General features: G+C 46.8%; 3 protein-coding genes; 2 read left to right on the forward strand and 1 right to left on the reverse strand.

The window, feature by feature from the left end:
• Window positions 1-1,591: 1,591 nt before the first annotated feature.
• GSTUM_00010576001 (uncharacterized protein) lies at window positions 1,592-4,258 on the reverse strand (the record flags this gene model as incomplete). XM_002841388.2 has 7 exons in its annotated part: window positions 1,592-2,534; window positions 2,586-2,844; window positions 2,895-3,010; window positions 3,068-3,562; window positions 3,623-4,013; window positions 4,069-4,147; window positions 4,213-4,258. 7 exons carry the CDS (start codon window positions 4,256-4,258, stop codon window positions 1,746-1,748), a joined length of 2,175 nt encoding a protein of 724 aa, XP_002841434.1. The 3' UTR covers window positions 1,592-1,745.
• A 256-nt stretch (window positions 4,259-4,514) lies between these two features.
• GSTUM_00010577001 (uncharacterized protein) lies at window positions 4,515-5,903 on the forward strand. XM_002841389.2 has 6 exons: window positions 4,515-4,676; window positions 4,731-4,769; window positions 4,831-4,914; window positions 5,024-5,318; window positions 5,380-5,408; window positions 5,464-5,903. Exons 1-6 carry the CDS (start codon window positions 4,605-4,607, stop codon window positions 5,485-5,487), a joined length of 543 nt encoding a protein of 180 aa, XP_002841435.1. The 5' UTR covers window positions 4,515-4,604; the 3' UTR covers window positions 5,488-5,903.
• Window positions 5,904-12,412: 6,509 nt separating this feature from the next.
• On the forward strand, window positions 12,413-13,560 carry GSTUM_00010578001 (uncharacterized protein). XM_002841390.2 has 3 exons: window positions 12,413-12,740; window positions 12,817-13,089; window positions 13,146-13,560. The coding sequence occupies exons 1-3, from the start codon at window positions 12,486-12,488 to the stop codon at window positions 13,329-13,331; spliced, it is 714 nt and encodes a 237-aa protein (XP_002841436.1). The 5' UTR covers window positions 12,413-12,485; the 3' UTR covers window positions 13,332-13,560.
• The last annotated feature ends 761 nt before the right edge of the window (window positions 13,561-14,321 follow it).

Below are 14,321 nucleotides of genomic sequence, written 5' to 3' on the forward strand. Positions count from 1 at the left end.
TTCCCGGGAGAGAGAATAACCCGTACGAGCTCTATAAACAAGGGGTTATCGCGACTGGGAGTCCGCGAATGGATTAAAAGCGCGAGTGTTAGGAAAAAATGCTCAACCCACACTGGGCAGGGAAACGGTACACTATGTTTTGGAGAGCGCGTCGGTAAGGAGTATCCAGCGATACCCGGACGAAAAGGTGCTGGCGACGCAGGAATTGGGACACTTACCGTCCACCGCCCAATCCGTGCCGGTGGAGGAGGAAAACTTGCCCGAAAGTGGGGCGCCCCAAAGTTTGGAAAGAACTTACGTGATAATATGATAGCAGCGACGGGAGAAAAGGAAGGAAATTTCGTTCATAATAATATTATCATAGCTGTTAGTATCATAGGGACACACCATATTCCCAGCCTTCTACTAACCACACCGTCTCTACGATTCCCGGCCATTGCCCGCACAAGCGCCCCCCCGATCCGCCTCCTCATTCTCAAAAACATCTCCCACCCCCCCCACCCCCTCTCTCTACCACCTCAAATTTAACCCCCATAAACGTGCGATATCAGATAATTGTCGTGTCCTCATTTTCCCCAGCACTGGCAATTCCACGGCGCCGTGTCTAGACAAGCCAGCCCACAAAAGGATCCTAATTGAACCAGTTAGATTATCGGCAGCTACAGCACTAAGTGCCCGACGCCAGGCGAGGACTAGAGTCCAGCTGTCTGACACGGGCAATGGACAGCAAGAAAGTAGAGATACGAGTGACAGCTGATGAAGGTATGTATCTAGAGACGTGACGTGCACACAAAGCCCCGAAACACAGCTTTTGTTTTTTTCCTTTCTTTCCTCCGGGGACCGAGGTATGATATGACGGAACCTTTTCCCTTCCATCACGGCGCCTTACGACCCCATACCCACCCCCAACAGAAAGGGTTGGAATTAACCCGAGGGTCGTATTGGAGAGAGGACTAGTTCGGACATCCCCGCACCCCGGAACCCACGGTCACATTGGAGTGGGGTGTTTCTGTCAAGTAGTGAGTTCGGATATCTCCCACCGAGATTTCGCTGAGGTGGTGAAGGGGGTATGATTTTTTTTCTTTTCACGAAATTGGCACGGTCTCGAATCAACCTGTCTCATTTTGCCCTCTTTTCTTCTTTGATCACGCTCTGCTTAGATAGTTTTAGAATTAAAACGTCTGGCCGGGGCATGGGTATACTAGTACCCTCGCAGCCGTCCTCGAGAGCGACCCCCGGACCACAACACCACAAATGTGCTTGAATTGTAGGATTTAAAAGTATGGAATAAGGTTAGTAGCATTAAAGTCTCAGGTGCCGTACACCCATGATGCCATAGATGCTAGATCATAGTAGTACTAAGGGTGGCGTGCTGTCGCCTGGCTACTACGACTGAATCCTCCGTCTCCTTTCCCAATGACACTAAAACTTCATGCGATTCACAAAAATTCTGGCAATCAACCATGTGCTCGTACCCATCCCGGTTGGAGAAAAATCGAATGGTCATCTGACCAGTTAATTAACGGATTCACCGAGAGAAAAGGGAAAATATCAACAGAAAGTATCTATGTCATGGTGCCTGGTGATAGGGGAGGAGTATGGCCCACTTCGATTATTTTTTTACATGGGTGCAAGCCACACTGTGGCTGGTGGACCGGATAGTCCCCCCGTGTGGCCTCAGCGCCAGACACCTGGAACCCAATCCTCCCCCGACCCCCATCTGTCCGTTCGCCAAACCGATTCAATCAAAAGGTCCACAAACACTTATACGTCAATAACCTACTCCCGAGTATATCATACTCATTCTGCCTAATCCACGAATCGTTGCTAATCTTCAACTTCCCAAACACGCTCGCACCCTTCCAGACGATGACCATGGGATCCAATTCCCTAGGTGGGACGCCAATAATGATCTGATAGTCCTTACTCGGCTTGAGCGCACGAATGCGCTCTTCGAGTTGGTGATTGAATCCCGAGACCAGCGAGCCCCCACCAACGACCATGATGCTGGCTAGGAAGTCTTTAATCTTCTTCTCCTCACCTTTGGCAGCGTGGGTTATGCTCTCCACTATTGCTGCGTCAAGGGGCATGATGGGGACTACCCGATCGCGGTCCTCGGCTTGTTCCATGGGTGTTGGGCCGGTAGGTTGGGGGGCGCCGACCGAGCCTGGGTGTGGAATACCGCCGGGACCAGGAACGAGTGGCGTTGTTGTCCCCGGGGGTGCGGGAGTGCCTTCAGGGGCTGGGGAACCGGCTATAGAGGACCGAGGGGTTGTATCGGCTGCTGTTAAGTGTGCACCGAAACCGCCGAAACCAGCAAGTGTGGGACGGGCAGGGGTGATGGCGCCCATATTCACTGTTGAGTCGTTACCGGTGGATGAGGGCCGTGGCATTAGGGATTGGTAGAGGGAATGTTGGGCTGTAGAGAGGGGGTCATTGGGCTGGCCATCGTAGAGGTCGTAGGAGCGCTCCCAAAGGCTTCGGCGGCCGGTGAGCTTTTCTTCGTGTGAGAGGATGGTGGGTTTGAAGTGTGTCTATCGGACCGTCAGCTTTGGGGGAGGGATCTGTGGTAGTGGATCACTTACCAAAGGTGCCAGCATGACTTCATCATAGGTTTTGAAGTGGTACTTCTTAGTATCCTGCTCCGGAGCCCTTAGATGGAAATCGTGTGCCTGGACACTAATATCAGAGTCGTTGAGTGTCGCATATTTCGCCTTGAGCTCTTCGGCTAATAGGAAATCGTAGCGGCGTCGTAGGTTGATGTCACGGTACGGGAATGAATACGACAGCATCATTTTCATTAGCGCTATCGTGACATCCCGGCCTCCATATTTAAGATTTAGACTAGAATTATCAGTTCCGTATTCAAAATAAAACGATTACCACCTAATTACCGTGACTCCGCAAGACACATCCCCTCCTCGACACAGCAAACAGAAGTTTTCTGAGCTCCGATATCCACAATACACGCCTGCGAGAAACCTGCTCCAAAAGTCGCTGCCAATGATTCCTACATGATGACAAATCAGTGACAAAACCCTAACCCATCTGAGCTCCGCGGGTGTACCTGAATAATGCAAACCTGGGCGAACCAGAACTCCTTTAACAGGAGATTGAGCATCTCAGTAACGTAATTTTTGTCGTAGAGATCCGGAACAACCAAGACTGCGGAATATAACTTGAGATCTTTCTTCTCAATATTTAGTTCCCTCTTGATACCCTCTTCAAGAATTACGGATATATCCTCCAAAACTCTTCTCTTGGAGTGGTAATCTCTCTCGTTGAAAGTCCCGTATTGAATGGGCCAAAAAAGGCGATATCGAGGGTCAGAATTATCGGGAACCCTAAGCGCTTCGTTCCCAACAAAGTGATCTGGCGCTTTATTCCTCCCAGTGTCCGTCCATTCCACCCTGTAGGGGTCGTTATGCTCCTTGATGGTCTCCGGGGGTGTACGGCGATTGTAGGAGAGTACAAGGTCACGAGAATTGGGGAGGATACGGCGCTTGTTATGACGCATCCTGACCTTCAGTTCATTCGACATTGCATTGAACTGAGAGTCAAACTGTGGTAGGTGTTAACCTCAAAGTTCTCCAAGGGTAAGGAATGGGCGATGAAAACAAACTTCTTCGCCGAACTGCGGTCCCTCATCGTCAGAATCCTCATTCTCTTCAGCAACTTTCATCCTCTTCGGGCACCTCTCTTCCTCCTCATATTCTGCTTTATCCGCTTTCCTTGCTATGCAATTTGGAAAAGACCTCGGCAAAGCATCGCTAGCTAAGCCAATTCTCATGTTCTGAGATCCCGTATGGATGACAATAACCTTACTACCTAGCGCCTCTTCTTGTTCTGCGGTTTCCTCTCCTTCCTCTGCGCCTCTATCGATGTCCATCGCCATCGGATCCGCCACCATAGACACTTGTTTTTCTTTCTCGAGCAGCGCTGCTTGGGCCCTAAGGAGGTCTTCCTGCTGTTGGCGAAACACCATGATCTGCTCTTCGCGCTTGAGGTATTCGCTTCATAATTATTTTAGCCAAGAAGTTGCGGAATGGATAGAGATGAAGCACGAACGTGTAATAATTCTTTTGATTGATCATAGGAATGACCGGCCATGAGTGCGTTCTGAGATTATTATCCGTCCGTTCGAGACCTATTTGGTGCACAATCGTCAGCCTTAACCAAAATAGACCGGGAGCCTCTCCAGCTCCAACTCACCCTCCTCCCTAAGGAGTGCCCTGCCAGACTTCTTTGGGGGCGCCATTATGAAATGGGCTCAAGAGAAGTTTCCGTAAAACGTAGAATTGTTGTGAAAGGGTTGGGTGGTGAACCCCGTGGCTGTTTAGAAGAATGCGAGAAAAGCGCGATCACCCGTATCACCAAAGCTCACACAAAAACGAAAAGAAAGCTTATGACAGCAATCTTGGCGCCAACCAACCCTGCTTTAGGTTAGTCATCCATTAAATGGTAATTACACCTTCTGATATTTTTTCCTTTTTTCCTTTCGCCACAACGACAAAGTCCATTCACCACCAGTATTCCCCACTTGATTATTCCTCTCGCTCCTTTCGCTCTCTATTCACCTCGCATAAAGACTATCTAGATACAACATGGGAGCATTTCAGAGTATGTTTTCTAGGCTGTGGTCGAAGAAGGAGGTGCGAATATTGATTCTTGGCTTGGTGAGAAGCTCCGCTCCCTATCGCCTGCTCGCCATCACCGCTAATAGTAGGTAGGACAACGCGGGAAAGACGACATTATTGTACCGGCTGAAGGTATGATTGCTCGGTTCCACAATATCTGGGGGAGAGAGAAGGCTTAATATGGTGGCTACAGATCGGTGAGGTTGTGACGACCGTCCCAACAATCGGTTTCAACGTCGAGAGTGTCACATATAAGAACCTGAATTTTAACGTTTGGGTATGTCCCGAAGTCTTATCCGCATCCAGCTTTCTAACATCAGGCAATAGGATCTCGGTATGCAGCTTCCCCTAACTGATGCCTCCCCAGCCCATCTGCTTACGAGTAGGATACAGGTGGTCAAACCTCCATTCGGCCATACTGGCGCTGCTACTACGCTAACACCGCGGCTGTTGTCTTTGTGGTTGATGCAACCGATCACGCTCGCTTGGAGACGGCAGCGGAGGAACTACAGGCCATGCTGAACGAGGATGAGCTACGGGAAGCAGCATTGTTGGTGTTTGCGAATAAGCAGGATCAACCGGGCGTTTTAGGTGCCGCGGATATCAGCGAAGCGCTAAAGTTGCCCAGCTTGAAGGAGAGGAGTTGGAGTATCTTCGGGTGTAGTGCTGTCACGGGTGATGGTGAGCTTATCACAAGGACCTTGTTAAGGCCAGGGCGGATTGCTAATACGTGTAATTTTAGGCGTCAACGACGGCATGGATTGGCTAGTGGTAACAGCCCCCCTAAACCTCCCCATGCTATATATTTTAGCTAATAGATTGATAGAAAACGGTCCAGGAAGCACAGTAGCAACATTTATAATCTCAAGAAGCGTACATACCTTAAACAGATAGCAGGGCAAGGAAAGGAAACGGGCGGATTATATCACCTAATAGCATATTTCGATCAGCTTTCCTTCTTTCGGCTTATAAGGGATTTCTACTTGTATCCAAGAATGGGAGTTAATTTTGTTTTCTTATGCTTGATTATTTCGGATGCGGGTGTTGGTCAATTACTGTATAATGGAGAATACGTAGGATGGGGTTCGGGTAGGGTTTATGCGAGCTTGATGGAGCAAACAAATACAAATAGCCAACGGGCAACACTGGGGGGATGGCGATAGAAGTCTCTAGAGTTTAGACCCAGCTTGCTAAGGCCTATCATATTTTGTTTTTTCGTACTGTTGAAAAGCAGGCATGCCAAGGGCAAAAACAAGTGAGACACAATGATCATTGCCAGAGTACGATACTTGTATATCATAGATTTGATATTTGGTATGCTGTCGCAGCTACGGGTGTCGGAAACCACAGAGGGGGGGGGTGTCTACCCGCCGTTGGAATTCCGATAACTTAAACGGGATATCCGACACTTAGCTCAAGTCTACAGCAAACTTTGCAACTCCTTGTACTGTACGGTATGTTGCATAACTTCAGCAAGGCCTCGGCACGGTGAAGCAGCAAACTTCCCTGCTTGCTCCAAAATTCATTATTGAGTCTCTGGTTCGGCGGTGTGGTAGATTCACTTTGGTTAGGCTAGCGACATATCTACTTTTACTCTGGGGCCAAGGGCCCTCACTGGTGTTCGCTTGCCAAGCTCATTGATTAACTCTCCGACCGGACGGTTTGTGCTTTGTAGTTTTCGTGCGCTGCGGACGCTTGCTTTGGGTGCGTATTGTTGGCTCTTGGGCGGGGTTTAGAAAACCGTGGGTGGGAGGCTGAGGTCTTAGAATATTTTGTTTCTATAGGGCTGGGATTTAAAGATGAAGTATCGGTACTGTGCTTGAGTGAGGCGGGGTTGCCGCGATCACTCCCCCCCCCAAAATCCCTCCTTTGAGTAGCTGTGCTAATAGTGGAGGGCTGTGAAAGCCTCTGAGAAAAGTACCCCAATGTGAGGAGTCAAGTACGGCATATTAGCCATGGTTTGCTCTATAACTGTGAAATTCTACGATGCAGGAGACTGCCTAAACTCTCCAACAGCCAGGGGTGGGTGGGGACGGAGCTCCTCAAGAGGAGAAAAATGTTTGGGACCGATTCCGCGAAAGCTCCGGTAACCTTTTAAACAACCTGGTGTATTTCCGTGAGATAATGGTTGGGCTAAGAGCTTAGTATGATATAATGCTATAATAGTTTTTTTTCGATATCGGGTATCATTGGTGAGGTGTCTAGCGGGGACTAACTAGTTCGTTACACACAGACCTCCGGCCGGAACCTTTGCAAGCTGGTTCCTTCTTACCTTACCGGTACTTTGCTGTTTCAAGGCAGAAATCCTCCGGGCGATTTTACGTTTTACATATTTTGACCAATGCGGAGCCAATTCAACCCCGCCCCGAGCTCGTCGAATGTTGACTGGACTTCCACATTGGGCTCGTTTACCTTGTCTTGCCGGGAGAGAATCCATCACAGTAAAGGAGTGTCAAATATTAAGTCTACAAGCAATCATACTACGGCCGAAATGTGGTAAAGCAGGTGTAGAGGGTTGGCATAAGATTCAATGTGTACTGTACTGTATCCAGCAAAATTCGTGAAAATTTATGTCACAGTAGATAAATTCATTATAGTGGAAACCGACTAGTTTGACCTTCAACTTTGGAATGCCTGGGAGTCATCTTTCCGCGTTTAGTTCTTCCGTAAAAACTAGATTAACCGTCTTCCGCCATCTTCTACTATGGTCAGGCTATCGTAGTTTCTATAACTTGAAGTACTCGTATTGGTACCGGTACCGGTGCTGCGTCCCAATGCTGGATGTTGATCACGTGACCGGGGGTTCGGGCACCTCGCTTGCTAGTCTATATGATGCCTTGTTCCAACTCTAATCATACTAAGGGTATCCAAAGTTGAAAAAGGGAAAAAAAATTAGCCTACTCTCCGGTTTCATGTAAGCTTGGCACATCCATAAACAGTTAACTTACCACTACTTTACTTTACCATACCATACTTTTTTTCCAAGTAGATACAGACGTCAAGAGGTCGGTAACAGGTAACATAGGTATCTAGTCGCAACTCAATACTCACAGCTTATGTGAGCAGAGTTTAAAAAAAAAGAGAAAATGTGAAGAAAAGCAACTTAAAGTGAACTTAAACAACAACTCCCTCAAAAAAAAATGCCGCGCACTTCTGAAAAAGCACAAATCACCCAACAACTTCATGATATATGGTTATCAAATACCATTGTTCAGACGATATTCAATACAAGTGATGATCTGTCACTATTTTTTAAGTGCTTCAAACCCCTACCCTATAACCGACAACAAACCAGGCAAGAATCTACAAAAGACCTTCAACTTTTCTCTTCTCTCTTAGATAATCCCATTACAACAAATTTCAACAGTCAAGATATGTTGGAAAAAGTACTTGGAGATAGCGAGGATAGTTTAGTGGAGGATATAATGGAGGTTATTGAGCTGCTCGGGATGGGAGTGCCGGTAATTAGGTATCTCATGCCACGAGATCCTATACCTTGGAATGAGTTCATGTTCAACCATCATGTATGTAACCAATCAAATTTGAAATAGATTTTAACTAGAGAAAATTAAATTAATTTACATTAGATCTTTACAATGTCAGAAGATAGATTTATGGCATTTTTTTGGATGAAACGCAATTCCTTCACCCAACTAGTGATGCTCATCCACAACGACCCGATTTTCAATAATAACTCTCCAAATCCACAAGCCCCAGCTTCGATTCAGTTAGCGACCACCTTGTACTTCCTAGGATTCAATGGAATATCGACTGTTCGTGGTGCAGCTCAATTGGGAATTGGTGAAGGTACAACTAGGTTGTACTGCGCTTGAAGCATTTCTGCATTGGTTCGACTACTCCCGCGAATTGTGAAGTGGCCGAAGCCTGAATGCCATGATTTCAGAAATATGAGAATAGAGATTGAACAATAGAGTGGATTTCCAGGATGTGTGGGCTTCCTTGATGGTACTGATATGGTACTACGATATGGGCCATCATATCACGGGGAAACTTATTTCAACCGAAAAAAACAGTACGCACTTAATATACAAGGTATTTGTAATGGTAAGCGTAAATTTACTTTTGTTTCAAGTGGATTTCCTGCTTCTGTTGGTGATGCTACTGTTTTTTGTGAAACTTCATTTTTTAAGAGACCAAATTTGTTTTTCTCACGACCAGATGAGTATGTATTAGCAGATAAGGCATATTGAGTTACCCGTTGATGCATGACTCCTTTTAAAGAGCCACTTGCAAGTCAAGTAGCAGGTGGCTCTAAGGATTTCAACCTACGGGTAGCGGAGGCACGAGTTAAAATTGAGCATGCTTTTGGTATTTTAAAGAATATGTGGACTTCTTTACGGGAGATACCTATTAGAATATCAAATTCTAATGATCATGTAAGGGTGATAGAATGGATAATGGCTTCTATAGTATTACATAATTTCCTTTTTGATATGGAAACTGATGAGCAATGGTGGCCTATTCCAGAGGAAAGGGAAGATTATGAGGTGGATAATAATGGGGACTGGGGGGCAGATGAGATATTAGGTGTTGAAGGAGAATGTCAGGCTGGCACAAATTGGAGAAACAGAATGTGTGAATACTTTGTAAATAGTATGTAGTTTATGGGAAGGTACAACATTTAAATGTTTTAAAAAATTCAATAATCCAAGAAAAATATACAAATAACAATTTGAAGTGGAGCTGTTACAAAAAACCAGAAACCCTATTCATAAGTCATTCTCTCCCTTTCCAATGCCTCCTGATTCTCCCTATTTCTGGCAGTCCTTATACCCATTGTTGATTGGAGTTGTAGAATCAACAGGTCAGTTCGGCACTGTTCTGCTTTAGCTCATTCCCATTCCAGTTCAAGCTTCTCTCTTTCCAACTCTATCTCTCTTTGTCGCAGCTCTCCTTGTTGAACGAGGTGTCAGTTTAAAAATTCAAACTTTTTTTCCTCGCCTTCAGCCTTTGCTGATGCAAGTATTCCAACCGCTTCCACAAGTGCATTCGATCCATCCTTCTTTTTCTTTCATTGTCCACCCTTCGATGTCCCATCCTCGTCACCATCTCCAATCATCATTTCAGGAAATCAACGCTGTTTTGTTCCGCGAATTGCTGAACTCCGTGCTGGAGTTGGTGAGTCTACTCTTTGTACTCCTTGTCCTTCTGATCGCTCGCTAACAAGAATCACCTCTTCCTCAATCCCTGTGTTCGGTTGCTCACTCCCTTGACTTTCTCTAAGCGGATCGTTGTGATAACGCCCACCCACTTCCAATCTGAAAGGGCCCTCCTCAAGTACCAGTGCCTGTCCCTCCTCTACCTCCCTTCTCTCATCTACTCCTCCTTCCCTTTCCCTACTCATACCCTCCCCACTCACATTCTCTCCTGCTCCTCCAAGTCCTTCTTCTCCAAACTCACTTGGATCTATTGTTGATAGTCCAGCGTCCTCCCCACCTTCTGGATTGTTATTGTTCATTGCCGCAACTAGTTGCTCAATTGTTGATGCTGTATCCGTAGTACTAATACCCGAATCATAGGTGACTAGCGGTCGCACGTTGGGTCGGTCACCCAATATGTTCTCTTACCGAAAGAAATAGGGGCATCGTGAAAGTAGTTTACCTGTTATCTTTAGTATAACAATATCATGTATTTTAAATATAAAAATAGAATATTATACTACCTCGTAAACTCTTTCTACCCTCATCTAAGTCTCTTTTAGATAGTCCCCATCCACTCTGGTTATTTAATTTGGCTGCCGCTCGATAGGCTTTCATGAGGTTGTCATACTTATATCCGACTTTAACTGCTTCTTTCGTAGGAATATGAGTGGCAATCTCACTGACAATTGCTTTCTTTGTAATTCCGGAACCCTTTTTAATCTTTCGCAAGTTTTCCGGATCCTCCAACCATTGCATCAAAATCTCGGTCTCATCTTTGGTCCAAATGGTATTGTCGGAATAATCGCGTGGCATTTTGGCAAGAATCGTCCTTGTTGTTGTTGCGTCTGCTTGGTTGCTTTGAGATTGAGATCTTAGTGTGTGAAAATTTTTCTCCAAATTGTACGCTAAACCTTTTCTATTCTTTTCCTTCCCCTACCTCCTTACAGTAAATTTTCGGGCCTTCAATTATGATACTATATTTCCTATGATATTATTGGACCATCACCTTCTGTAAGCTAATGCACCTTCCGGTCTTAACTTGTTACTAAAGGATCATCGCTCTAACATTGAATACCCTTACTGTACGAGTAGAGAGGGAGGGGAACCCCTCGGCAAGGAAACAAATAAACTCCAAACTTGGCAAAAAAAAAAAAACCTGTTTCACATGTTTTCCTCTGTAACGGGATTCTGGGTGTTTGCGTTGGCATTGGATTGAGGGATCGGGGTTTTTTTCCCTCTTTTTCCCGTTCCGAACGATAGTCGGGGTGTGGTGAAGGCCATGTAGGGGTATGGGTGGCCGAAGACATATCCACAGATTCCCGCCGAGTGCACACATGTCTTAGGCCACCCACACCTAGTCCGTCTCATCACTATCCTCCATACCCGAGAGGGCCGGGAATGGATGTCGTGACTGGCACCGCTGTCAATGATGAGATTCTGCTGTATTGCACCGGGAAACTCGCTATCTCCGGCAGGCACTGTAATCCCCGGATTCGGTGCTAAAGGCTCCTGAGAAGGATTAGCGTTTCCCGGATACGGTTATGATCGGCCTACCGTAAGAACTCGAATCATAAACGGGCCTTGTGCTAGGACGTTGGACTTGCCTCTCCTAGTATGGTCTGGCGTTTTTTTTTTTGCTTTTTTATTTGTCTCGGAGAGCGGGTGTTTGGTGTGTTCCTTGCCCTTCGGACTGTCATAGGGTACATAGCACAAGGGCCGTTCACTCGAGTTCATACGGTACCGGACGTGTCGAATCTCGGTAACTGGTATTCGAAATTCTTTTAACCTGTCGGACTAAACCTATCGTGGGCTGACGGGTTGACTTCCCGCTGATAATCTGATAACAAATTTCAGGAGCCTTTGCGGTAATTGAGTTGGGGTTCGGTTACCGAAAAAGTAAAAAAATATTCTGCATAGAGACGGCAAACCACGACCACAGCCTCCTGGGGAACCGGTCGATGACGTGAGCGAGAAAATGCGTGCCTCTATCGTATCTATTATTCTGTTGCGGAAATTCTGCCCCTACCGAATCTTCAATTGGTGTTTCCGGCGCTCGTCTACGGTAATAAACATGGCAAACAGTTTACGGCGGACCCCGACAAGTACTCGTATTTTAGCGCTGGAGCCAATTTTATCCGAGAGAACAAGGCGAATCCGCTGTTGTGATCAAAAGCTTGGCAGACTTAGCACAATTGTGGTTACTGTCCCGGTAAGTGCAGTTATAATAAGTTAGGGGTGCTCTATTGTCATTTTGGTCTCCTTCCAGTCACTTAGACTAACCCGCTACTGGTAAACTCTTCAGCAGAATGAAGAGTTAAGCATGCGGATTCGGTGAATCAACCAATTCCAAGGCCTACCGGGTGGGATCCCAAAAATCACTTGGAATCTATCCAGCTCAGCCGAACAATCTATCCCATCCGAGATCTCACCCCTTCACCGTCTCCACATTCCAGATCCTCCCCGTGCAACCACCAAACGACCTCTCCATTTCCAGAACACGAGGTCAGAGGCTCAAAGCTCGGCACTAACCCAATGTGGTAGTTCCCGCGCCAAGACCACCCTTGCATACGACAGCCTGCCAGCGCATCCTTTCAGAACATCAAACCATCCATTCCCCCACACACTCAACGCCCTGCCCCTCAATCCCCCCGGCCTCATAATAATCCAATCCGACCCAACGAAATCAATGGAGTCCATCCAACGAATCTTATTCATTGCGCCTAAGGTTCACATCTACGCTGTTCCGCCCTTATCCAGCAACAGCGGGTACAAGGCCGTGGACTGGAAGGTTGACCAAGAAAAGTCGAGGATATTCACCGCTCGGATTAGGATTGTGGAGACAGCTACCGAGGATGCAGATGGGAAAGAGGAAAAAGTGTGCACGGATGTTAGACTTGAGGATCCCAAGACTGGGGATCTGTTTGCCAATTGTCCCTACGAAGTTTGTTCCCTTACCTACCCGAATGCCTCATTTCTGTCAACTGCACTGGGCTAATCACTTCCCTATTCTTCCACAGGGGGCCCACTGTGTAGAACAAGTTATCGACAGCTCGAGATTTTTCGCTTTGAGAGTTGTCGACGGGCCGCGTAAAGCTATGCTTGGCATTGGATTTGAAGAACGCAGTGAGGCTTTCGACTTTGGTGTTTCTTTGCAGGAGGTCCGCAGGCACAACGATAGTATCACCGCCAACGAGAAGGCAAAGAAGGCTGGGGCGTCGTCGGAATTGTCCAGTGTTGAGGCAAAGGACTATTCCTTAAAAGAAGGAGAGACTATCAACATAACCATCGGAGTGTGTCTTCCCTTTCACCCCCTCTCTCGTATCTCCCATGCTGATCAACCGAACAGAATAAGGGTCGCCGCAGAGCCCCTTCCTCCCCGTCTCGTAACGCTGCTGCTACTGCAGGCTTCCCTCTACCTTTCCTCCCACCACCACCCAGCGCGGAAGACGTCAAGCGTAGACAGAGTCATCACGGTGCCGAGGATTTCGGAAAACTTGGGTTCGACGATGATGCTTTCGGGGATTTTGTCTAATTGACTTGAGATGTTTTCCTTTCTATTTCTCTATTGTATGCCTTTTTTCTCTTCTTTTTCTTTGTTCACTTTGTCTGGGAATGGGTATGGGTATATGTTTTGGGGTCCCTCGGGCGTTTGAACTGTAGTTAATTTATTCTCTCCCCTTTAAGCGAATTGTAACCGCTTTAGCATGATCATGAGATCTCACTCGTGAAATTAAGGGGGTTTTTGGTTGAAGCATGATTAACTTGAGCATGATCATACAGTAATAGTGGGATGGGTCTCAAGAGTTGAGAGGCATCACACTAAGAAACAATGGATCGTGGGCTGATAAGTCTCCATCCTATTCACAACGGAAACGAGAAGAGCAATCAATGCACGCAACGATAAAATCTCACTTCTTTGATCGCAATCCCACAAACTGCACTTGATTCGATGGCGCATAGACTAATTGTGAAAGCCTCAACGAACCTTTAGCACAATGGAAGCCTGAAGCAAAACCCAGCTTAAAGAAAATCTCAACCTACGATACCCTAGTTATCGTCTCCTTGTCCTCAAAGTTCCTTGCCCGTTCGGCGGTGTTGGGAAGACAAGATTTGATTAGTTGCTCTGGAGAAAAACGAGAAAAAAAGACCGCTAACCATATTAGTTTGTAGAAACATGTTCCTGGGAGACCAGATTCAAGCCTCGCTAGATCACCTATGATACGAGCATTGGGAACGAGCAGCCCCGCCGGGAAGAGAGGGGTCTGGGGCGCGGTGAGGGGAGTTGGGGAATGGGCCTTCGGAGGTGGGACCCAGGGTGTCGGGAGGGAGGGAGGTTGATGTATTCCTGGGGGTTGGGATGTACTTTAGAGAGGCGGGGATAGCATGGATTGGTAGTATGGCTGGCCATGGTAGAATCAGTCGGTCGGTGGTATCCGTCTTTACCCCAGATCAGCCTTTTATATTATTGTTTCTATTTTTCGCAGGCGCGTGGTGTTCGCAGTTTTTAAACGTCGGCTCATTT

The sequence above is a fragment of the Tuber melanosporum genome (assembly GCF_000151645.1).
Source record: "Tuber melanosporum whole genome shotgun sequence assembly, scaffold_71, strain Mel28".
Classification (NCBI taxonomy): Eukaryota; Fungi; Ascomycota; class Pezizomycetes; order Pezizales; family Tuberaceae; genus Tuber; species Tuber melanosporum.

What these genes read in the sequence shown, in the direction of transcription:
- GSTUM_00010577001 (XM_002841389.2), top strand. Translation starts at nt 4,605, where the DNA reads ATGGGAGCATTTCAGAGTATGTTTTCTAGGCTGTGGTCGAAGAAGGAG. An exon ending in GAATATTGATTCTTGGCTTG is followed by an intron (nt 4,677 to 4,730) that starts GTGAGAAGCTCC and finishes AATAGTAGGTAG; the next exon opens with GACAACGCGGGAAAGACGAC. An exon ending in ACGGCATGGATTGGCTAGTG is followed by an intron (nt 5,409 to 5,463) that starts GTAACAGCCCCC and finishes ATAGATTGATAG; the next exon opens with AAAACGGTCCAGGAAGCACA.
- GSTUM_00010578001 (XM_002841390.2), top strand. Translation starts at nt 12,486, where the DNA reads ATGGAGTCCATCCAACGAATCTTATTCATTGCGCCTAAGGTTCACATC. An exon ending in TTGCCAATTGTCCCTACGAA is followed by an intron (nt 12,741 to 12,816) that starts GTTTGTTCCCTT and finishes ATTCTTCCACAG; the next exon opens with GGGGCCCACTGTGTAGAACA. An exon ending in CTATCAACATAACCATCGGA is followed by an intron (nt 13,090 to 13,145) that starts GTGTGTCTTCCC and finishes TCAACCGAACAG; the next exon opens with AATAAGGGTCGCCGCAGAGC.